Raw genomic sequence first — 25,414 nt, forward strand, 5'->3', positions numbered from 1 at the left:
GTGACTGTGACTGTGTTCTTAATTAATTAAGACAGTGAAGGTGGATCAACTGCTGTGCTGAAACATTCAGACTGCAGCATATGACAGTTGATAAGGGGTAGTTGGATTTTGGGCTTCAAAATACATTGAGAAAAAGGTAATGTTGACTGAGGAAGGGATATATTCAAGTGGGGGAATAACATGTTTACAAGAAAAGATACATCTTACAAAGCAGAAAAGATAAGGTATGACATCAAGGCCTGGCTTCTGTTTATTCAATGTGTCCACACCAACCCAGCCCCCTGATGAGCAATCAGTATGACACAAATACCCTTTGGTAGTAAACATCTTTAGAAATCCTAACATTGTACTTTGGACATTGTAAAACTGATAAATGCTTAGACAGCTTAAAATTCACGCGTTAAACAAAGCAACAGGTATAAAAAGGGACTGCCCCTCTTGCATTTTGGGGAAAGTGTCGGTAAGCACATACCCCCGTTCTTTATTGGCTTGCAAGTACGAATAAAGTCTTTAAATGCTCCTGTTGTGTTGAATCAAGTTCTTCCCCCTCTGCTGAAATAGGATATTTCCACAACAGTGTGTGTGCTAATGCGTGCATGTGTGTATGTTAGGGCAGTGGGCTAGTGAATTGTGTGTGTGTGTGTGTGTGTGTGTGTGTGCGGGTAGGATAAGATTAGGGCAGTGAATTGGGGGTATGTTTCTTTACCTTGTAGAAGAGCTTGGATTTCTCATCCAACAGACAGGGAGTCCAGTTCTCATCTGCGGTCTGAAGGGAGACACGGTGAGGAAGGGGTTAAAAACAGCTACACTCACTGAACCAACATGCACATGGCATCCACCTACGACTCACACATTAGACACTAAAGTTTCTGAACACATCAACATGTGAACCTGATCTTCATCTATTCTCTAAGCTTCCATGCAGAACAAGCCTAAATTCAGTACTCTGAGAAGCACTCCTACAGTCTCAGAAATAAAGGTACAAAAAGTAGAAAAGGTAGAAATGCTTGTATCTTGGGCGGTACCCTATAGGCACATAAGACTGTTCCCCTAGCCGGCAATAGAGAATAGATTTGTACAATGTTTGCTTGGAAAAAGAACTCAATAGTACCCTCAATGAATATTACAGTAAGTTTAGGGTACTTTCCGGAAATTTGGATCCTTGAAGAATAATACAAATGTATCTCCACTGTCACTTTATTTCTGAGTGTAACACAGTAACCAGTGATGTCACTGAGGAAAGAGAGCGGGGCCTAAATGGGGCAGGGCTGAACGGGGCGTGGCAGTCACCTGGAGACTGAGGTTTTGTAGTGACACTCCAAAGGACAAAGGGCAGTTTGGGTTGGTTACCTGTGAGGGATAAAGCAGGTACAGCATTAACACACGAGCGCCAAGCACTGACTGGTGGTGGAGGGGTTTCCCAGCAGGCTGTGGGATCAGGCCCAAAGGCTGGCATTGAACGGCAGCCATTTTAGGCACTGTGTCCTAGTCACGTTGTTATAAATTCATAAGAGAGAATAAGACTGTATTGAATCAGCTTCTAACTTAATAAAAAATGCATCAACTCAAATAGTGCATGTTCTGTGCTGCGTGCCCAGCCCAACCAGCAGACTGAAGGAGTAATGTACACACAAATATAAGAACATATAATCACAAGCACACACACACACTCACACAAGCACACACACACACACACACACACACACAAGAACACAGCACACACGCACGCACACGCTCACGCACAAACTCACACACACACTCACACACACACTCACTCACACACACACTCACACACTCACACACTCACACACTCACACACTCACACACTCACACACTCACACACTCACACACTCACACGCACACACACAAGCACAAGCACACACACAAACAGACCCACAGACATACACACAAGCACACACACATACACACACTCACACACTCACACACACACACACACACGCACACACACGCACACACACGCACACACACGCACACACACGCACACACAAGCACACACAAGCACACACAAGCACACACACACACACACACACACACACACAAGCACACACACAGACAGACCCACAGACACAGACATACACACAAGCACACAAGCACACACACACACACACACACACACTCTGGAGAGCACTGACAGGAGAGCACAGCACTCTGCACACACACACATGAAGCAGGCAATTAAAAGGCCCTCACCTGGTCCTCGTATCGGATGTGTATGTTGGAGATCTTCACCTGCAGGTTCTTGATCACCTGAGTGACCAGTTTCTCCATAAAGGTATCCTGCTTCTCCACATTTGGATCTTCTACAGGCCAAAAGACAACATAGCCACATCATCAGCTTCTCAGCATCCACTCACGCCATGCACACATTTAAATACACTTCTATGTGCATGTACACATGTGCTAGGAGGCAATGATTTACAGTGAAAAAAATACACTCAGTGAGCAAGAGGGAGACCTGTACACTAGCTTGTTAATGAAAATATTTAACCTGCCAATCATGTGGCACGAACTAAATGCGTAAAAGCATGCAGACGTGGTTAAGAGGTTCAGCTGTTGTTCAGACCAAATGTCAGAATGGGAAAGAAATGTGACCCAAGTGACTTTAACTGTGGAATGATTGTTGGTGCCAGACAGGGTGGTTTAAGTATCTCAGAAACTGCTGATCTCCTGGGATTTTCATGCACAACAGTCTCTAGAGTTTGCAGAGAATGGTGCGAAAAACAAAAAAAACATCCAGTGAGCAGCAGTTCTGCAGGCAGAAACACGTTAATGAGAGAGGTCAGAGGAGAAGGGCCACACTGGTCAAAGCTGACAGGAAGGTGACAGTGACGGAAATAGCCACACATTACAACAGTGGTATGCAGAAGAGAATCTCTGAACACACGCGTCAAACCTCTTAAGTGGATAGGCTACAGCTGCAGAAGACTTAATAAGTCTAATAAATCAGTCTAATAAATAGCTAGTAAAGTGCTCACTGACTGTACGTATGCTTACAACCTGTCTGTTTTGAATGTGTGATGACATATCAGGTAACACTTGGGTTCAACTTACTCTGTTATTGTGATAGAAAAGAATTATATTACTCGACAGCTGCCTTTTTGGCTCGGTTTTAATTGGCTTATTTTAGCAGGACAGTGCCGATTGGCTGCTTTGAACCGTTCGTCCAGCACTGCGACCTCTGAACTCTGACCTTTCTCTGCTGCTTTCTGTTTGGTCTCCTCGATCCGCTGCAGCTCTCTCTGCCTCGCCTCCTGCAGCTGCTTCTCCTCTTTCTCTGCATCGTATTTTATACCTGAAACACAGATTACGTCACATCAATAACACGAGAGTGTGGGATCACTTCCAGGTCAGAGTTCAAGGCTGTGGCAATGAGTGTGAGACCACTTCCGGGTCATTATTTACTTTATTTACACTCGGGAAGGAAACATTGAGGGAGAATGTTTTACTAGTGTGCTGACTTTACAATAAAAGATAATACTTTAAAGTAGAAATCAACAAATATGTTGACAAATAGCCTAACACAAAAAGAAAACATCAAAACATAAAAAATGGGAGTCAGGTGAGGCAGAATATTGAAAATATCGGATATCAATCTATCATTGTTTACATTTACATTTTAGTCATTTGGCAGACGCTTTTAATCCAAAGCGACTTACAAGTGCATAGGTTCTTCCACAAGCTAAAGCATCACATCCATAACTAGTAAAATACACATGAAGTGTTGTTCTAAACAAAAAATACAGTCATTGTAAGTTAAATTATTTTTATTTTTTTGGGTTAGACAAGAGGGATATCGAAAAGGGGAGGAGGGGGGGGGAAATCAGGACGGAGGACTAAGGTACATGTTTAAATCATTCACAGTTAATACAATAACTGAGTTTAAATGTGTAACGCAGAGTTCAGTGAGTGTGAGAGCACTTCCAGGTCACGGCTGCAGTTCTTACTGGCCGCGGGGACTATGAGAAGGAAAACTCCATCCAGTGTAGCTTCCACAGACTGAGTGTACAGGTTCTTCCATGGGATCTTCAGCTCCAGCCGTCCTGGGGAAAACCAGCACAAACCAGTCAGAACCAGCCAGAGCCAGTCCTACCCCATCTAAACCAGTCAGAACCAGCCAGAGCGAGCGCTAACCCATCCGAACCAGTCAGAACCAGCCAGAGCGAGCGCTAACCCATCCAAACCAGTCAGAACCAGCCAGAGCTAGTGCTAACCCATCCAAACCAGTCAGAACCAGCCAGAGCGAGCGCTAACCCATCCGAACCAGTCAGAACCAGCCAGAGCGAGCGCTAACCCATCTAAACCAGTCAGAAACAGCCAGAGCTAGTGCTAACCCATCCAAACCAGTCAGAACCAGCCAGAGCGAGCACTAACCCATCCAAACCAGTCAGAACCAGCCAGAGCTAAAAGTGGCTAAAACCGGGCTTTGTTTTTGATGCTAATTTCCTGGTGTTGCTGAGATGGTGCTCACTAGAACCTCTGCGGTTGGCTCCAGTGGAGGAGTAACAGCCACCTTTTCAATGCAAAATCAATTGTAACAATGTGGTAAAAATACAAAGTCAATAATTTTTTGCCAGAGGAAAATGTAGTCATAGTCTGTGGTTTCTCTTCAGTCAATGTCGCTCCGTTTTTTCTTCAAGTTATTGCGCAATTAGGACAATACAGTAGCAGTAAATGGTGAATGCTTTCTGAACAAATCAGGGACAGTTTACGTCACTCTCTCACACGTTTAGTGTAGGAGCCACACTCGGCTTCCTTACTGCGCCGTCTCTGGCTCAAAAGTCTATAACACGGCGGGCGCCCGTAAACTTGGCTTCCACAGTTTCAAAAACGCTTTTCACTAGCCCATGGATAACCAGCGGGGAACATTACAGGGACTATTGTTTTCCACAGTCTATGTTCAGAACCAGTCAGAACCAGCCCTAACTTGCCCTAACCAGCCTGACCCTGAAATGCGTGTCCAGCAGAGAGCAGCAACATAATTATCTGGGATCAGCAGCTGAATGTGAGACACGCCTGATGTAAACACTGCCCCGCCCTTCCACAGGAACACAGCCACAGCCAGCAGCTGGATTCATACAAATCATTTCTTCTGCACAAGAGCACGCAGGCTAATACGTCTCTGTTAGTGCGCAGAAAGTCAACAGTGAGCGATGCCAATGTAGGCTCAGGGAGCATGTCAGCAGAGTCAAATGAGCATTTAAAGCACACAAATAATGTGGCAACAAACAGAGACACTGTGGCAGGGAGGTTCTTACCTATGTGCCCGGCTCGGACCTTAAAAGGAATATCCAACTGACTCTGTGGGAGAGGGATAGAGAGAGGGAGAGAGAGAGGGGGAGAGAGGGGGAGAGAGAGGGGGAGAGAGGGGGGGGAGAGAGGGGGAGAGAGAGGGAGAGAGAGGGATATTAGGCGTACTTTTTTTTACCCCTATACTTGGGGCATTTGGGGCAGGTATGAGGTCTTACAGTGCTGTGAAAAAGCATGTTCCCCCTTCCTGATGTCCTCTATTACTGCATACTGTTCACACTGAATAGTTTCAGAGCTTCAGACAAAATGTAATATTAGACAAAGGGAAACCCGAGTAAATGCAAAACACAGAGTAAACATCAGTGATACATGGAGTCAACAGAGCCGTCAGCCTGAAGACAGAGGGCGAGCAGGCGAATGAGTGAATAAGGAGACTGAGTACGGTTAAGATGAGGATTACTGTAACCGACATGCCCACGAGCCTCCCCAGCACTCACTTTAACAGAGAACACGTACAGAGCATAACTTACCAGCGCATTTTCCTTTATTGTAAGGTTTTTTAATACGGCATCCCCTGCAAAACAAAAACAAAAACACAGTTGTGTGTTAGGCCCATACACCATGCATAAAAACGTGTAGCCCCTATAAACCATACATAAAAACATGTAAACCTACCGAAGTAAAATAAAATCCGTGAGTTTAAAGTGTCCTGTGATTTGGAAAGGAGCCGGAACGAAAAAAATTCTAATTAGACAACATCCTCGGATTAAAAAACCAGCAAGACCATCAAACCCCGGCGAAGCAAATGATGACTCAGAGTTATTAACGACACAGAGTTATTTCAATACCTGCACGTTATCTGGCAGTGTCCCAATAAACGTCTACAACAAAAACTAATTACTTGTGTGTGTCAGTGTCGTCTGGTATAACGTAAACTATGAAGCTAGCAAACGTTAATGCAGTGAGGATACATTATTGCAATAGCGTTGCTTAGCTAAGGTTAGTGCAGTGGGGATAAATTATTCCTACTACCGTTGCTTCGATAGTCGAGTGGGGGATACATTATTGCTAGATAACGTTCACAATACCATTGTTTAACAACCAATAAACTACTGTTCAGCGGAAGAATACATTTACCATAAAACATAGTTCCATTAAAAAGACATTAATTTAAACTTTGTCTTGTCTTTCTTTAGTAAAATTTTGAAAGATAAATCTGGTAACCGTTGTATAAAAGCGTTCTGGAAATCAAACCCGTCGCGCCTAACCACCCCGCTAGCTGTGCCAATATCCACGATATACCACGGGTTCTCGTTCCATAACGCTTAAATATGCGCATGTATATTCAGCACATGGATAGCAGACAGCATGACACAGGCTTATATGCGCATGTATATTCAGCACATGGATAGCAGACAGTATCATACAGGCTTATATGCGCATGTATATTCAGCACATGGATAGCAGACAGTATCATACAGGCTTATATGCGCATGTATATTCAGCACATGGATAGCAGACAGTATGACACAGGCTTATATGCGCATGTATATTCAGCACATGGATAGCAGACAGTATCATACAGGCTGGTGTACAGAGCACTTTCCCAGTGTCATTAATTTACTCCAAGTGCTTCCGTCCTGATCTCATCGTGGCCACTTCAGGTCTAAAGCTACTTCACTCTCACTCTCTGTAATTACATCTGTAGTTATTTATTCATTTCCTCTGGTGAAATGCCCAGGACCGCCGTTACTGCCCGCATGCTATCGCTGTCCTAGAAAGTGTGCACATGGGGCCTGTATCAAAAAGCAGGATTACCGAGTTAGCCGGATAACTGCTACGTACGACCCGAACAGCTCTATTTACCACAGTCCATGTTCCAGATTTGGGAGGGTTCTGGGTTTTACTCAGCGCACTTTGAAATAATGATTATAAATCATTTGTACTGCTACTGCTAAGAGCAGAGGGCAGTTCCGGACACCCCTTTCAGTCACAAAACCCACGGAACATCTCACCAGGACATCCCACGTCATAGCATTACCACAGGGGGTCAGGACCTTTAGTGACCTACTGCATCATGACGAGCATCCCTATCTTTACAGGGATGAAAGGGAGGCAGTGGAGACAAAACAATCAAACAGAGAGAAGAAAGAGCCTCGCTTTCAGGTTCAAGATGGCCACTGACACTTATTCAGAGGGCACAAGCAGCAACAACGAAAAAGCAGAAACGGTGTGCAGTGCAGTGTAGTACTGTGCCGTGCAGTGTTGGTGTAGTGCAGTGATATGCAGCGCAGTGCTGTGCAGCGCAGTGTTGTGCAGTGTTTGTGCAGTGCTTTGCAGTGTTATGCCGTGTTGTGTTGGTGTAGTGCAGTGCACAGCAGTTAGCATGGCATTCCATTCCATTCCATTTTACTTGGCAGACACTTTTAGGCAAAGTACAATAATTGCATACCAAAGGTCCTGAGAACAACGACAGAACAGGTCGGATAAGGTACAATTCACAAATAATCAGTTGTCTACAGCCATACGTATCTAGTACAGTAAGTCTAGTACAAATATTAAATAGGCCAAGTCAAGCATTAAGTAATAATGTAAGCAACTGCAAGATGAATAATGTAATAATGTAAGCAAGATATCAAGATGAATACAAATGCAACAGTCCTAGTTTAAAATACAGAGGACTAAAGCCTAGCTAGTTAAGGTACATTCCAGCTTCCATTCCACCCGCTTCAGTAACAGACTGAAAGGAAAAAGCCTCATTCTCAGGGTTCACCATGGAAACCCCCTTTGGCTCAGAGGTCCCAGGGGCTGGAGGTGAGTGACTGGGTTGCCAGACAGGTTAATAAATCCAGAGCCAAACAGCTGTCACCGTCTGCTAAGGAAGCCAAGGACCCAGACGCTGGACAACCGAAATACAAGCCTGCCAACAGTTTTGTTCTGAGAAAATCTTTAAAAAAGAAATAAAACTACCTACAACAAACGACCCCGCAAGGACGCACAAACTTTTCTGGCAAATACGTGTTCATTACCGTTTCACCTATATACAGCCGAGACGACTGTAGGAAAAAGGCTTAAATACCACATGTGCTTGTCAGTTCCATAGATCAGTTTGAAGCCAATCTTGGCAATACAGACTTTCCCTGCCTCTGGCAGCCGAGGGCTGCTTTTATGAAGCCAGTAGATGCAACCCTACCATAGGTACAGACCAGGCCAGCAAGCAGAGCGAAAGGTATGCTGGGAAAAGTGGGTATTGATCAGTTACACGTGTTAGAGAGAGGGAGGGGGCCAGGGGCTCATTCCAATCACTTTTTTTTTATATCCATCAGGAGACGCTTGGTAAAGTGGGAGAAAAAAAGAAATTAAGACAGGGAAATCAAGAAAATGTGAATTAGGCAAATGGAATGTCCTTGCTCCATCAAACTTAATTTCGAAGCCATGGGAGTTACAGCCATAAACTGTACATGGTCGATGGGGAGAGGTGGATCCATTTATACATCAGACTTTCTGAAAAAATATTTCCGCAAAGGATGCACTGATGTTTCCTTGCTCAAAGGACAGATTGGGAGTTCCTAACTTCTACTTCTAGCTCCTAGAAGGAACATTTAACAGGTTGGAATGTCCTTAAAGATGGCGGACCTCGATCGGTTTCTGGGTCAGAAGCAAGAAAAAGAAAAAATAGAACAATAAGCGACTGGAATGAGCCCCAGGGGTACGGGGAAGAAGAAGAGTTAGACATGGAGGTGTCAGGATGAATCACTACTCCCTTTCTTCTCTGTCAAACTGAAATAGGCTCCGATTGCGCTCCCAGCACAATCTCCTCTCTTCACAGCAATTCAAACAGCTCTTAATTTAAACCACGAGTGAAATCTGACATGGGCTAACAGATATCACGCTTATATCACTATGACTACGGCAGTATGACGAAAGTGTCATCGCTCCTGCAGGTGACTGCTTGGATTCACATTGATTTATGACAGACAGGAAGGTAGTGCTGGCGGGAAGGTAGGCGCGCTGCTCCGGTTACTGTTCAGTCGCTAATACAGTTATGTGTGTTCGGCGGTGAGCAGTTAGTGACGTGATGTGGATTTGGCGTCATTTATCTGCACGATGGCCTTGCAGCTTGCGTGACAGTAACCTAGACTTGGTATTCATGGACAGAATGCGCGGTTTGGCAGGACACCGTGACATTTATTACCATGTGAACTGGGGGCAGTGTTCATTCTTATGTCTGAGAGGTTATGAACACGCGTATGAACACCCATGACCTACACCGCAGCGAGTGGGATAATGACGCAACACCGTTATGTTTAAAGGCAAGAGCGATCCAGGGGAGAAGCGCGCGCACGCACGCATCCGTGTGGTCACACCGCTGAACTCTATGGGTCGCACTCACACCGTAGTGTTGACCCGCAGCTAGAGTCCGGCGGCGCACCAGTGGGGGCGGGGTGCGCTTCGGCGGGTTTTACATATCGCATTCCTGCCCTGTTCCCTAATTTAACGCTGAACACCCGAGGTCCCTGCGCCGTGTTTGTCACACACAGTCCCGTGCCAGTTTTTGTTTCGTTTATGACAGGTTAGTCGAATACGGCTATGACTAATGTAATTACGCAGACTAATGGCTAACATTCTCCGGTGCTGCCATTTCTTCGTGAGTGAAATATAATCTCACAATAATTAGCTAATCTAGGCATAACTTCAGTTCTCGCCTCGCCTATAAATACATTGCCACAGCCAGATATTAGCCAGGAAACTGTTGGCAACCGTTAGCGTTAGCTATTTTTGAAGTGTGCTGGGTGTGGACTGACAGTCGGATAATCCTGCTCTCACTGACACTCCTCTCCGCATCCGCAACAGCACAGGGTTGTTATTAATGCCGCAGACAAAGCACCGGGAGTCGAGGGAGAGGCCGTCAGCGGGGTCCCTCCGGGTGAAAGTGTTACCTCGCTGGGAACGCATGTAAATAAAGCAATGACACTGTGATTAGCTGCAGCTAGCAGAACCACGGACATTGACACTGACACACAGACTCCACACGCCCACAGACAGTTTGTTTAAAACCTAACTACCAGCTACAGATATGGTCACAGCTCGGATAAGTTAGGTAAACACGCATCTGTCAAACTAAGCTAATGTTACTTTAGCAAGCGCTAATGTTTACATCTGGGTACATAGGTAGCCAGCTAGTTGTGCACACGCAGAAAGCCCGACAGCAGGATAGCGTCAGCTCGTCAGAGGGTGGTTATGTGCTATAACTGTCTGAGGAAACAGTTGATCAGAGCGTCCGATCGTTCCAATCTAAAAATGACTGAAATTAAAGGTTTTCTCAACGCTCTGTGGCGTTTGAATCCCAGAGCGCTTAAATCAAAGCAGATTTTCGGAGGGAACATACGAACCCACCCGAAATGTCAGCTGTAGGGAATGCTAAAATGCAACAGCTGCCATTTGTGGCTTCTGGTACTGGCAAGAAACACGGCGCTGTCAGTGTCCGATAGAGCAGCAGCGAGTGGGATAATAACGTAAACTAACGTTACTGCTCAGTGGCGCTTTACTTACAGTTTCCGTATTACGCTAGCTAGTATACAGGCAGGCAGCTACCATTAGCAAGCTAGCTAGCACGTCAGAGTTGCGAAGCAGGTTCCAGTGGGATATTCAAATATACACCCATGGCATACTTTTGTAGAACATAATTACCTCCCCAAATTCCAAGCTTTAGCTGTGAGCTGTCCAGGTTCACAACATAGTCCCCCAAGAACCTGTTCAGGACGTCCACCACCAGAGACTCGAACACCATGTTTATTGCTAGCTTTACTTCTCAGTAACCATAGCTGCGGTCCAACCCGTGAAATGTTCTTCCCCCGTACACTTCCACTCCACGCGCCACACTTCTTCTTCTTCGAGTTTTATGGTGGTTGGTAAACATATATTTCTGCATTACCGCCACCTACCGAACGTATTACTTTCTCAGTTCTTAGACTACTTTTTTATATTACATACGTATAAAAATATCTCATTCCTACACCCACGGTCATTATTCTATTATTCCCAGCATTCCTCGTGTCCCTCCAAACCAGTTCGACAAGATCCCCTGAATTTCACTTATACCCAACATTTCCCTCTGCTTCCATCACCATCCTGATCCTCTTTAGTTTGTTTCACTTGCACAATTTGTAACCATGGCAAGGAAAGCCAGAATCCTTCCTATTTATTCCTATTAAATATCTATCCGTATTTAATACGTTGTCACCTCTCCCTTGCTCTTTCCCCCATTCAATCTAGCTCCTTCGTTTCAGTTCCCCTGTCTGCCCTCATGTTAGTTATCACTTCTGCAGATGACGTTTAACTTTTCGCTTGCGGCTGTTCCACCCGCCCCCCTTCCATCTTCCTTCTCTCACACTATATTGCCCCGACTTCATGATTTCCCCCACATATTGCCTGGTCTTTTTGTTAACATGCACACCTCCTCAGAACAGCCATCCTTCCCACACCTTCTCCACCTGTGCACCCTTCACCCCTGTCCTCACCTCACCGCAGTGGGATCATTTCAAATGACTTCGCCCTAAAGCTAGCTTAATCTAGACAGGTAAATCATCATCTAAATTCATTCATTAAAAAACGAATATTGAACAAATGTATTATAAAAAAAAACCCCAGTAACCATATTGGCAATCTAAATTGAACACACAGTATTGCAAAATTGAATGTATTAGAAAATAACAGCACTGAAAAGCATCACTTGAAATCACTTTAATTGCTGAATTATACAAATAATAATGCAGACAAATTTAGTTTTTCCAGCCGTAAGCACTTGTCATTTCTGAATTAATTCAATGTCTCCCCCCATTCTTCCAGTTTGCCTTTTGCTTACTTCAGTTTGCAAGTCAGGTATTTATTTTATTGTTCAAAATTCTTCACCAATATCTCACTCCAGACCTGTTACATACATATATGCATACAAACATTGATGCTCTAGAGGGACCAGATATAATATAACAAATCTTATAACCCATTTAACAGATTCCTAATCCAAACATCTTTAGCTTGTGGACATTTGACTATTATACAGTTGAATTAAGAGTGTCATATGTACAGTGATAACACGTTGTTTGTCCAGCTGATACACCTGAAATAATTGTTTGCCCTGGCACTGGCAACTAGCAAACTGCAGAAGGGTTACACTTAGTGTTTCTGTCATATGTTAATCAACCAAAAAATAATAGCTACAGATTTAGAATGTGGGCGGCACGGATGGTGCAAGGAGGTCCTGGGTTCGAATCCCAGTCGGCCGGGGCCTCTCTGTATGGAGTTTGCATGTTCTCCCCATGTCTGCATGGGTTTCCTCTGGGTACTCCGGTTTCTTCCCACAGTCCAAAGACATGCAGGTTCGGCTGATTGGAGAGTCTAAATTGCCCTTAGGTATGAGTGTGTGCGTGAAAGGTGTGTGTGCCCTGCGATGGACTGGCGTCCTGTCCAGGGTGTATTCCTGCCTTTCGCCCAATGTATGCTGGGATAGGCTCCAGCCCCCTGCGACCCTGTTCAGGATAAGCGGGTTAGGATAATGGATGAATGAATGAATTAAGATTTAGAATGTCAGGCTCTCTGATGAATCTGCTGCGTGTGAGTTTTTGACCTGCTTTATTGCGGCCTACAGAGGCAGCAGCTGGGACAGCGGTTTGGAGGCCACGCCCAGGACCACGTCCCGCTTCAGAGTGCAGGCCTTGTCCAGGACCTTGAGGCGAAGGGCCAGGCTGTGGAAGCCGGCCTCCCCCAGCTCGGTGAAGAAGAAGTCCTCGTTGAAGACGGGGTTCCTGCAGTTCCTGATGGTGGCGCTGTTCTGCCGCTGCCACTTGCCGGGGGTCAGGCAGAGGCTGACGCAGCAGTGCACCAGCCGGCCACCGGGGGCGCTGTCGTGCAGGTCCTCCACGGACACCACGCGCACGCGCAGGGCGGAGCCCGCCCGGTCCCGCTCGGCCGACAGACGCACGCGGCCCCGCCCCTCCAGCGGCAGCACGTGCTCCCTCTGCAGCCGCTCCTGGCAGTGCAGCAGGTCCAGCGGGTAGAGGAGGGGCGGGGCCAGGGAGGCGGGCGGGGCCAGGGAGGCGGGCGGGGCCCAGGCGGGCGTGGCCAGAGAGGTAGGCATGGACAGGGAGTTGGGCGGCAGGACCGGCGAGCCTGGGGATTGGACCGTCTCCCCTGCGCTCTCCGCCCTGTGTTTCTCCATGGAAACGCACCCCTCCTGCGGCCAGCGGTAGTCCCCGCCCAGCGACAGCTTCGAGGCGGAGCGCGGCAGGCGGGTGGCGGGACGCTCCGCCCCGAACAGCCGGAGGAGGGCGGAGCTGGAGGCGGAGCGGGTGAGCACGGGGGAGCCGCGGGGGGAGGAGTCGCAGGAGGAGGGCGTGTCGCTCTCGCTGCCTCCCTGCTCCGTCAGCGCCTTGGCGGGCTCCAGCGACCGGCCCCTAAACTGCGCCAGGAACAGCGACTCCTTCCGCCGTGTGTTGGGGCTCTCGTACAGCCCGGCCAGGCCGTAGTGCGCCCCGCACAGAGCCCCCACGCCGGCCTCGCCCCGCCCGCCCACGCCCACGTTCTCGATCTCGATGTGGGGGTGGGCGTCGCCCCCGCTGTGGGGCGCTCGTGGGCTCCGGAACATTTGCAGTCGGCTTTTGGCGGAGTCCTCGCTCGGGGGAGCCCTGCGAGCCAGCCGGGGGGGGATGAAGAATTCAGGGATCTTTTCGGGCGTCAGGACGTTGCAGTGCAGCTTGCTGGAGAGGCTGGCCTTGGCCGACAGCTCCTCTCTCACCCCGAGGGTCCTCACTGCCTCCAGAGGGAGGCTCTCCACCCCCTCGCGAATCCGCTCGATGAACCACATCCCCCTCTCCGCACTGGGGCTGAAGGGCCTGAGACTGAGGGGGGTGCACATGTTTAAAATGTTTTTCTGTCTCTTAAGACCACAACTGCATGTGTTTCATTTGAAAATTCAATGAACTTCATGAATTTCAATTCAATTTTATTTGAATAGGGCTTTTCACACAGGCACTTTTTTTATAAACTATGCTTCTATCCTGTGACTTGCTGACGCTAAACGCTCATGCTGTTCAATCTCTTGTCCAAAATAAGCTATACCAGAATACTACAAGAATTAGCATGCACATGTGCTAATGTAGCCTTAACAAGAGGCTACGAGTGGAGATCTGTGATTTTACTCACCGAATCCATATTGTACACACAGTTATTAAAGTTAACGAACAAAGCTAAAAATATAAAAACATTGCTGTGATATTGCAGGAATGTTTCCTACCTGTTGAAATATTGGCTGTGCTGGGTTCGGTTGAAGGCAGGTGGTGTGGAGTCGCTGCAGTCCCGTTTGAGTGACGGGCGGGCGGAGGTGGGTTTTTAAGGTTGGTCAGGGTCCGTACGTCACACTTTTCCGGTCCACTGGCAACCAACCAGAAAATGACCTTCCACCCATGAGTTCCTGCACTGTAGCCAAGGATTATGAGTGTGATGTGTGAGTGTGTGTGTGTGTGTGTGTGTGTCTGTGCGGGTGTCCGTGTGTGTGTATGTGTCTGTGCGGGTGTCCGTGTGTGTGTGTGTTGTGTGTGTGTGTGTGTGGGTCACACAGAGAGCATCATACAGTAAGTGACATTAACATTTTTCTGCCTGGCTGGCTCCACCCCCTCTGTGCTGTGGTGATGTCACAAGGGGAAACAGGAAGTGGTTGGCGCTGTGGGGGAGATAGGACGTCTCTCTGGACGACAGCGGGTTTTAAAGGAGCTTTGGTGGGTGGAGGAATCTGGGAGGATGCTGTAGGACAGTGCTGACCATATGCAGTGAGTTTTCAGCATCATTCTCCTAAACCCCCCCCTAAGTTTGGACCCCTGAGGGGCTTCTGACCCCAAGTCAAAGACCCGTGGCTGTGGCCTCCCACCCACCCAGTGAACTCACCATCGGCCTCTCTCTCAAGTGCCAACATCACAGGGTGTTCAAACAGAAATCATTACAACTGCTGCTGCGAATCGGCCAGATCGGTGAGAGGGTTTGTGGATATTACACAACCACACACACCACAGTGTCTCCATTGAGCACACAACCCAAGGGCTGCCGGGCAGCTTCGTTCAGTGGAGGCAGCGTGCTGAGGTGCATGGATGAGTTCCACGGTCTCGGATAAAATCTGGATTATGCCGGTGCCAACTGCGGCCGGTAGCCCCAGAGGTGACTCTTAGATAACTGGTGATTGCATGGCCCAGGGTATGGGCTGGTTCAGTTGGTGCGCCTTCATCTGGCAACCCTGTTGGTCGTTTGGGTGCCCTTGGCCTCCCTGCTGGCTGCATATGAGTGGTCTTCCTTTGATTCCACTCTGAACTCGGTGGGTGAGCCTTGTGTTTCTGGGGAAAGTCGTGCCATGCCCGTCCATGTCCGGTTAACTGGCCATTTCAAATTGGGGTAGGAATTGGATGTACCCAGTGCATTGGGTGCAATTCTTTTCAATTATTGACTATTATTGAGTCATGTTGAAATGGTACACTGTGGCTATTGTTCTAAATTGATGTTTTAGCGTGACAATGCAGGTGTTCATCCACTTGGTTGTAAAAAAACATCTTAGGGCTGTAGCAGCCTCCCTAAAATTGAGAGGGTACAGACCTGCAGACCTCTGTGTTTGCCTGCGATCTCTGATTACTTGAAGACAAATCTCAGTGGGCGAACAGCCCCACCTAGTGTCAGGAATGATATTTCCTCAATAAATGCACTGCGGCATGGTGCCTTATGGTGTGGGAATAAATGACCAGCAGCTGCAGCTCCCAAAGTCTGACGGCTTCCAGTAAAACGGTCTATTGTTCCTCCTGCTATTGAGGGAGATACAGCAGGGCCATTTAACAGATGTTGCAATTACTGCGTTAGCCACCAGAGGGTGCTTGTAGACAAAATATAAACTCACAAGGAAATTAATATTGACACAATAATTGTACTGGAGTACTGGAGTAGCTGCCGTCACAGTGAATAACTACGACTATATGTAACATGTTGCCAAGTTGAACCAAATAAATCATATCACTTTAAATCCATGTAGAATTTAACCAGGATGATTTAATCACAAAATATATTCTGTTCTCTAAAAATATTTATGGAGGAAGTACAGCAACCATTTTGCAAAAAATAGATTCTGGGAGAAAGGGAGGGTTTTGACCTTGCCTGATGGAACAGACAAATTTGATGCTTGTGACTGACAGATTAGCTGACTATGGTAACAGTGTTCAGTTCCTTCCTAAGAGTAATTTTTCCTGGCTTTCAAATTGCATTCATGCATGTTCTCATGCGCACACACATACATATATGCACACAACCACATGTGTCTGCATTTAGTTTCACGCGTGCAATCACAAATTAATATGCAGTCACAAACACACACACACACACACACACACACAAACACACATCTTCTTTCTGATGGCCAGTCAGAGATGTACTCATTTGCTTTTATTTGCCTAATTTAAAAAAACCAAGAGTAATTAAGGAATTTGGCAGAACAGCATGCCTGTTAGCCTGTTAGCCTGTTGTGACGATGGCGCTGATGAATATGCATGAGTGCCGGGGTCAGGTGACTTTATTACTCCAATAAAAACCAGTGCTGCCACTAACAAGGAATAACATCTCAGAGACCCAAGCAGAGGCCCATTGTGAAGGCCACTGACATCGCCCGGATTAAAACTGGCAACACCAACGGCAGAGCTGCCATGTTACGGCCGGTCCGCTGCATTCTGGGAAGGTTTTGAGCAGGCCCTTGGGGGTTCATCCTGACCCTCTCACTGCAAGTTTTAGTCAGATGGGAGAGAGACTGACAAGGCTGTAACAAGATTTCCGAAATAAAACTAGAGGTCTACGAAGTGACAAATCAAGTTAAAGATATCTTCATAATTTACATGTTTTACATTTGGGGATTAAATAAAACCATATCTGCATTATTGCATCATAGTGTAATGTTTTAGCCATTGTAATAACATTTTACAATTAAAATTTTGCATATGTGCGTGTGTGTGTGTGTGTGTGTGTGTGTGTGTGTGTGTGGAAAGCAGAATGGTCGTGGGAGACTCATCAATTCACCTCCATTCACCTATTGCAATTTCACTATGCACATTTTGGCAACATTGCATATTGCTTTTATTGAGCACTGTACAATAGCTTGCATTCACTTTAACCTGTCGTTGCTCTTTGACTCTAAACCACTGCACACCTAGCGGTTTTAAGGTCCTAACATGCACTCAGAATACCTGTACTGCATAGTCTCTCACCAATACACTAGTGTTCTCACAAGATACACAACTGTATTATTGTAGGCTATTCAAGCCAGAGGCACATCTGCATCGACCAAGATTGATAGCGGTCCGCATAGAGCTACACTACTGGCGGAAAGAGGCTGTAGCGCCTCATTTACAGTCACCTTCTGTGTATAATTGTTAGCACAGAGGAAAGGTTATGACATTTTGGCATCAGATAAACAAGATAACATTAAATCAATCCTGTTCCAAGAGCGAACGTTAGGACTACACGTGTTCCTTCACCACACGGGCACTTCTGCCGTTTGGCGTGTCTGAGGGGATTCTTACATGTGTAACGCTCTGTCACAGCGGGGAGGACAGAGGAACCAGAAGCAGACACAGGGGTGTGGAAAAAGACAGGTTTACTAGCAGATGGAGGGGCAGACAGAGCGTAGTACCAAACAGGCAAAGAGGTCAAACCAGGGGGTCAGTCCACAGGCAAAAGTACAAAGGTAAATCCAATCAGAATAGTCCAAAAAGCAGGCAGGGGTCAAACACAGGAAATCCAAAAAAAACAAGTGCAAGGACTCAGGAACAAGGGGGCTAGAACTAGGGGAAGGAATAAAGGACTTGGGAACAAAAACAGGACAAGACGAACTAGCAGCGTGCAACAGAAAAGGACAGGTATAAATACACAGGGGAATGAGACAAACTAGGCGGGGCATGGGAGTGAGGGCAGTCTAACAAATAAACATCAGGTGAGACACATGAAAGGGTAATAGGACAATAATGAGGGGGAAACGAAAACGCGGACTGGATTCACAAAGACACACATGGACTAGAGAGTAGACAATTTGCAGACAATCAGGAGATGCAGAGATAAGGAGAGACAGGTGCGAATACTTTGCTGAAACTAAGGAAGTAATCAGTGATAGAATAGGGAGGCGGAGTTACAGAACAGAATTGAGTTGTAAGTTAGTTAAGTGATTTAAATGACAAATACCCAAAACTACTGAATGTTAGTTTGTTAGTTTGACAAACATATTAGTATGTTAGTATAATTTGCACTGTACAATTTCTAAGTTAGTTGAGATTAGTATATTAGTGCTATGTACAAACATGAAATGGAGAGAAAGCAGGAAGTAAGGAATGCAAGATTGGAAGGAAGGTTGAACCCCGGAACTACCGTAAACACCCGAATAGTGGGGCACGCAGACAGGGGAGTGACTGGGCTAGCAAACATTCAGACTCAGACATCACAGGGGAAGATGAGTTCAAAGACTAATGAATATAAACAGAACACCTGACATGAATATGAAAAAGAATAAATTACAAGAATAATGATAATAACCAATGATAAACTAACAGACAGAACACAGGAACATAACACGCTCACCTTCCTTTATGGAAACACACTTTGACAGGTTAATATGACTCCCTTGGTACAACAAGGAGGCGCACAGGCTGGTTCAGGGGAGGGGGTTGGTTGGGGCAGGGGAGTTGATTCCTCTATTTCCCGAGTCCTGTTGCCCCCAGCACTGTGTTCCCGATCCCCAAGCCTTGTGCCTTTAGAGGGGAATCAAAGAGCTTGCAGTCAGACAGAGCTGCGCTAATATTATTACTGTAGAGAGAGCAAGCTCCCCACAGCCATTGACATCAATTGATCCTGAGACAGGGAGGGAGAGAGGGAAAGCAGGAGAAGAAGGGAGAGGTAAGGAAAGAAACGGAGAGAGAGCAGAGGGAGAGTGAGAAGAGTAGAGGATGGAAACAAAGGGAGAAGGAGAGGTATGATAAGGAGGGGGTAGGCCTCCTACTGGTGCCTAAACGCTGCCATCGGATTCAGACAAGTGTCCTTAATCAACACTGTTAAATATGCACTGTTTTAATTGTACACCCCCAGGTTTAAATCAGTGTAAAATGTCAGTCTCTCTCCCCCCACTCTCAAACATTTATTTCTCTCTTTCTCCCTTGCTCTATCTATCTCTCTCGGTTCAATTTGAAATGCCAATTCAGATGTCATATCGAATACACTTCCCTCTTATTATTCTTTCTTCTTGTCATTTTTCTGCTTTTAAAGCATTGTTTGGGAAAAAAAACCCCGGCCTGTCCCTCGCTTTCAAACTGAGTGACGTTTACAATTCAATAAATATAATTTTAAAAAACGTAACGTTGATGACGCATCTGCATAATTTTGCCACCTTTTTGTGTCTGTGCCGCAGTTACACTTCAGAGGGGCTGGCTTTCTCTTCAGAGGCATTCGTTTTGCCCATGTTTATGATTTTCACTTCTTAGCCTCAAGATATTGTTTTTGCGAGTTTTATTTTGTGTTTTGGCCTTCAGAGCCACCATAAGAAGCACGAGGGCGAAAAAAATACTAATGGAAAACAATGTAGCCTACCACGTCCGTTGCTGTTTATTAGATACCCAACGCTTTAAAATCAACAAGTAGGGCCTAAAGGTCCGGACGACACTGTTCCTGTGAAAATCTCGGAGAAATCCATGAAGATTTATGCCAGCGGGAAAAAACGTTTTAAGGTAAAAAAATAAAAGAAAAGAAAAGAGTGAGAAAGGGCACGAGTCCAATAAACCCGCGCGACGGTAATAATGTATGCCATTAACGAGGGCGCGTGAATTAAGTGGAAAATGAGCTGCGTAAGAGGTCCTTCTAAAAGGACAACCTGAAACAATTCAAATTAGCTGGAAGGGCACTCAGGCTCGCCCCCGGCCCGTGAATCAGAGCCGCTCTGCCTTGCCTCCCGACAGGAGAGTTATTAGCACTCCCAAACTCCGCCGGTGACCTCCAACTTCGCGCCATCACCGGACAGCTTCTAGCTGTCCACTCCGCTTAATGCACCGTCGATTGCCTTTTTATTGGCGTGTGGCAGGGACGGTGATCCGGTGAGTGGGCGACACTTGCCAACAACCCCGCGGAAATGAAAGTGCCAGTCCTTACGGAGCGCCAGCAGCTGGGAGCTGTACTCGTTAACGGCGGTCGACGATGAATCACCTCTATGCGGGGCGATCAATGTGTCACCTGGTGCCAACGCTGTTATATTTTAGGCGTGCCGCAAAGACAGCCATGAATCCAGGCGAATCTGCAGGCGCCCGGGGCGGTCTCAGATCCCCACTGACGTGTTTGTGAGGTCAGGAGGGGAGCGCCTCTCCAAACGGGTGTAATGTATAACATCGCGCCTCACACCGCGACCTCAGCGGTATTCTCGGCGTGGCCCGGCGTCCAATTCCCGGGTCTCCCTCCTTCCTTCCCTTCCCCAACCCTGCGCCACAGGGTCTGCAGGCGTTTGTTTGGACTCAGCACTTTAATCGCTCAATTAAAGCCTTTTTTTAAGACCTGCCTTGTGTCTTTCAGTCTAAATGTGCTGCTGATTTAAAAGAGAAAATAAAAAAAACAGCAATCCTCTGAGACCAGGTTGGGGACCCCTGGTAGTGTTGCACCTGGTAGAGCAGCACCCCCAAGGATAATTTTATGGCCCTCTATGTATTGCATGGGGATCGATGTGTGCCCTTTGGGAGAGATGGGGAATTTTAAGGACAGGGAACCCCTTTTTCCACCCTAATCCTACTATCCCTGTTATTTCTCATTCTGTTTGACAAGGAGTGTATTCTTTATCCAGTGTGACCCACTTTTTTCTGGATATTAGGTTTGTTGTTTAGCCAATGTAAGGGTAATTTTCTCAGTTGATTCTTAATTGACAATGTGTGTTAACATAAAGACAATCACATGATTACAAATAACCTTTTAGTGATAATCCTTATTACTATTAGACCACTTTCTGAATTAAGTACTTACTAGGAGTCTTTCTCGGTCTCTCTCCCAGCAGACAGATAGCCTTTGACCATAATGTCTCTGCTTCTCAGCTAGCACATTCTGGTCTTACAGCAAGGTCAACAAGGGGTATTCAGAAGACAAAATAGTGATAAATGTTCGTGGCCAGCTTCATGTCTTTTTGTTTTGGTAAAGCCCCCCCCTTCTGGAAAAGTGTGTATAAGACTTGTATAAGATACTATGTCTGGTTCAAATCAGAAAGCCGGTAAGCTTTCTCATGTTCTGTTATTTCTTTGCAAATAAATACGAAAGTTAAACAAGTATAGCTATCGTTGTTTTTACTGGGATCTGTTTCATCAGACAATGCTCACCTGTGAAATGTTAAAGGGCATTTTTCCCTAACACCAACATGAGGCTGTTTCGTGCCTGTTTCGACTTTAATCTCCAGGGATTATAGGTGCTATGGTCTCTATCATCTACAGAGAATTGTGCAAAAAACCAAAACATCCAGTGAGCAGCAGTTCTGCAGGCAAAGAGAGCTTGTTACTGAGATAGGTCAGAGGCGAACAGCCAGGCGGTTGAAAAGCTGACAGGAAGGTGACAGTAAATCAAATAACCACACATTACAACAGTGGTATGCAGAAGAGCATCTCTGAACACACAACATGTCAAACTTTGTGGTTGATGGGCTACAGCAGCAAAATAAAGGAAATAAGTCCAATAAATACCTAATAAAGTGGTCACTGGGTGTGTAATACCTTTTTAATCAGATGAAAAAATGTAAGTGATGAAATGTGTTCTGTGTTGCCACGTTAGTAAGTGAGTAGGGTAGCCTACTGTTTCAGATGAAAAGTGAATACTTTTAACAAATTAAAATGTAAGCCTGCTGCACTTTTAAAACCTTGAAAGTCTCCCTAAAGGTCAAACTTTTCTTGGCAAAGGGTTTGGGGTCAAAAGCCAAATATCTTGAAAATCTTTTAATTTTCCTTAGTGTTGTAATAAATTAGGAGCCGGTGGAGTGGTTCCAGTATTGTAGCGTGCTGATTCAGTAGGCCTAACCGAGTGAATTACGCTTAACCTCTCTCGTTTCAGGAAACTGTCCTCATCTTTCTTGTTGTTGTTTTGCAGTGAAGTTAATTAAAAATTAAAATACGTTCAGCGGTTCGTTTCTGACCTAAGTTATGCAATAATTGGCAGTAATCTATTTTTCCTGCTTTGGGCTGAGCGCGACTCTATATTGTGCGCACGCTCATTCTTGCACCAAGCTAGCCCGAATTAAACTGTGAATCTATCAATGCAATTATGTGTTTTAAGCAATTAAAGTAATTTCTCCTACGATATTACCAATCAGGGCTAAATTTATCGCCCGGGCCATAGAATACAATATTATACTAACTTTTTTGTATTTAGCCTGTTACGGGGGACCTTCTGGTAAGGAGGAAATTAATGAATTAAGTGCTTCATTATGGCTGCGTGCTCTTGTTGGTCATTATAAAAAGCCGGTAGAATTTGCCACCCCGGACCTATCGAAGCCTGGATAATTATGATTAATTCCTCTTGTCTCATTCTACCGTCACCCAGGACGACGGAGCAAACGCCAGCGCGATTATGTTTTGCGGGTTCGCGAGGATGCTCCGGTGATCTCCTGACCCCGTAATTTATTCATTATCACATTCATTCATATCATTCATATTAAAAAGATATGGTGGAAAACCAAAGGGCTTTGTCTCTCCGTTTATTCCAGGTCCAGAATTTTACGAGCGGATTTATAAACCGACCTCTTTTGACAGAAATGCAATTACGTGTTTGCGCGTGCAATTAAAACAAAGGACGTTTAGAGGGATACATGGCTGCTTGTAAAAAAATATAAAAATAAAAAGTCCCATTACTTCACAGTGCAATTTTCTCTTATTTATTTCCGTTGGTCCTCTTCAATGCTATTCCGTCCAGGCTGACTCTGATTGGACTTCATCAGCTTTCAGTTTCTCCTGATTGGGTAATATGATGGGATGGTCAGTATAAAGAGTGGCTTCAAGCCCTAAGCAGTGAGGTGTGTAGCCCATGGATCACAGGTTAGGGCCCCAGACTTGGAAAGGGGTGGGTAGGGGGTCTGATATTTTTTGGTTAGAATCTCAGCTAGCTCACCAGGACTCTGTACTATGAAGTGTATCTTCTGGAAAGGTGCAGCAGAATGAAGTGGGGCGACATGGCTCAGGCAGTAAGAGCAGTCGTCTGGCAGTCGGAGGGTTGCCGGTTTGATCCCCCGCCCGGGCTGTGTCGAAGTGTCCCTGAGCAAGACACCTAACCCCCAAATGCTCCTGACGAGCTGGTCGGTGCCTTGCATGGCAGCCAATTGCTGTTGGTGTGTGTGTGTGTGTGTGTGTGTGTGTGTGTGTGTGTGTGTGTGTGTGTGTGTGTGTGTGTGTGTGTGTGTGTGTGTGTGTGTGTGTTGGTGTGTGTGTGTGAGTGTGTTGGTGTGTGTGTGTGAGTGTGTTGGTGTGTGTGTGTGTGTGTGAGTGTGTTGGTGTGTGTGTGTGTGTGTGAGTGTGTTGGTGTGTGTGAGTGTGTGAGTGTGTGAGTGTGTGAGAGTGTGAGCTACACATCCCACAATGCACTCCTGTACACCTGTGTCCGGGAGGGATGCCTCTGTCTGTCATGACAGAGGGCTGCAATCCTCACAGGCCCGTGTTTGTCATGACAGCAGAGTTTGTCACGATAGTGTCAGTAATAAATGTGATGGGCACGTTGGCCTCTGGGGGCAGCGTTGTGCCTGCACTCCCAAGCCGACGGAAACAGACTAATTTATCAGGTCCTCACCTCCTACTATGTGCGCTGCCTTTTTCACGAAGACGGAAAAATAAAATATTGTTATTACAGCTGCATCTCCATCAGCCTGGTAAATAGCAGTGTGAAGCTAATGAATGAGAAAGGGCTGTGTTTCTGCGGAGATGAGGCAGATGTCGGAAACCCCACATCTAACGTCACACCGAAGCATTCTTTCATAATGACTCGCAGTTATAATGCGCCCAAGTGCTGTATAATTAAATGCTGCTAATTATCAGCTAATAAGAAGCGTAATAATCTTCCAGTTAGCCTCTGTGATCCCCTGTTTTCACAAAGAGTGACTTGATCAGTTCACTCTGTGAATGGTAATTTAACATGAAGGGGAAATGCTAGGATCTGCTGCTCTTCAATAAAGGCAATTGGCTTACGCAGTGCTGGAATACATTGAACAGATTGTAAAATAAATGTTTTAAATTACTGTGTGTGTGCGTGTGTGTGTGTGTATGCGCATGTAAGAATGTGTGTTTAAATGTGTTTGTGTGAGTGTGTACTGTAAGTGCATAGTTGTATTTGGATGTGAGTGTGTGTGTCTGTATTGTATTTGGATGTGAGTGTGTGTGTCTGTATTGTATTTGGATGTGAGTGTCTGTGTGTGTGTGTCTGTGTTGTATTTGGATGTGAGTGTCTGTGTGTGTCTGTGTGTGTGTGTCTGTGTGCATGTATTCAGGTGTACTTGGATGTGACAGAGATAGTGTGTGTGTGTGTGTGTCTGTAGGTGCATGTGCATGTCTTCAGGTGTATTTGGATGTATGAGAGAAAGTGTGCGTGTGTGAGTGTGAGCGTGTGGTTGTGCATGTGCATGTACGCAGGTCTCTTTGGACGCCGAGAGAAAGTGAGCGTGTGTGTGCGTGTGTGAGCATGGGTGTGTGTGTGTGCATGTGTGCGCTGAGACAGGAGGAGTGATTATATTTGGAATAATTGTAGGTATAAGTGTTAAACAGTCCTAACAGAGCTCCATTATTCCTCTTGAACTGAACTCCGGTGACAGGCTCATCGATCAGCCCTGACAGACGGGGAGCGGGGTGGGGCCCCCCCCCCACGACGAGCCCGGCTGTGTGCCGCCTTTCCGGTGGGACGTCCTGGGCGTGGAGGAGGAAAGCGCTTTTTAAGTGAAAACGTTTTATATTTTAACGCATTTAAATAACCCTCTCCGATTGATAAGCTGTCTGTGAGATCCTCGTTTTTCTGATGTTATGATTCCAAAGTGTCAACCTCCCACTGACTCGTAAAGATTTTCATCAGCACCGTAGTTTTCCACGGCAAACTCTGT

At 46.1% G+C, this 25,414-nt stretch overlaps 2 protein-coding genes across 4 annotated transcripts in view; both read right to left on the reverse strand.

Annotated features, from left to right (window-relative positions):
* vps13a (vacuolar protein sorting 13 homolog A) overlaps positions 1 to 11,139 on the reverse strand; it is a 54,045-nt gene extending 42,906 nt beyond the window's left edge. For all 3 annotated transcript variants that reach the window (XM_061261600.1, XM_061261599.1, XM_061261601.1), the window contains exons 1-8: positions 10,960 to 11,139; positions 5,799 to 5,842; positions 5,277 to 5,319; positions 3,966 to 4,061; positions 3,212 to 3,313; positions 2,212 to 2,321; positions 1,291 to 1,350; positions 707 to 766 (exon numbers count right to left, since the gene is read on the reverse strand). In XM_061261600.1, coding sequence (XP_061117584.1) covers positions 707 to 766; positions 1,291 to 1,350; positions 2,212 to 2,321; positions 3,212 to 3,313; positions 3,966 to 4,061; positions 5,277 to 5,319; positions 5,799 to 5,842; positions 10,960 to 11,059 — 615 coding nt within the window. In that variant the 5' untranslated portion in view covers positions 11,060 to 11,139. The remainder of the gene's footprint in view (positions 1 to 706; positions 767 to 1,290; positions 1,351 to 2,211; positions 2,322 to 3,211; positions 3,314 to 3,965; positions 4,062 to 5,276; positions 5,320 to 5,798; positions 5,843 to 10,959) is intronic.
* Positions 11,140 to 12,910: 1,771 nt separating this feature from the next.
* Positions 12,911 to 14,131, reverse strand: LOC133140545 (C2 calcium-dependent domain-containing protein 4C). The gene has a single exon (XM_061260558.1). The coding sequence runs from the start codon at positions 14,129 to 14,131 to the stop codon at positions 12,911 to 12,913; it is 1,221 nt and encodes a 406-aa protein (XP_061116542.1).
* Between the last annotated feature and the right edge of the window lie 11,283 nt (positions 14,132 to 25,414).

Source organism: Conger conger, chromosome 11 (assembly GCF_963514075.1).
Source record: "Conger conger chromosome 11, fConCon1.1, whole genome shotgun sequence".
In the NCBI taxonomy this organism is placed as follows: domain Eukaryota; kingdom Metazoa; phylum Chordata; class Actinopteri; order Anguilliformes; family Congridae; genus Conger; species Conger conger.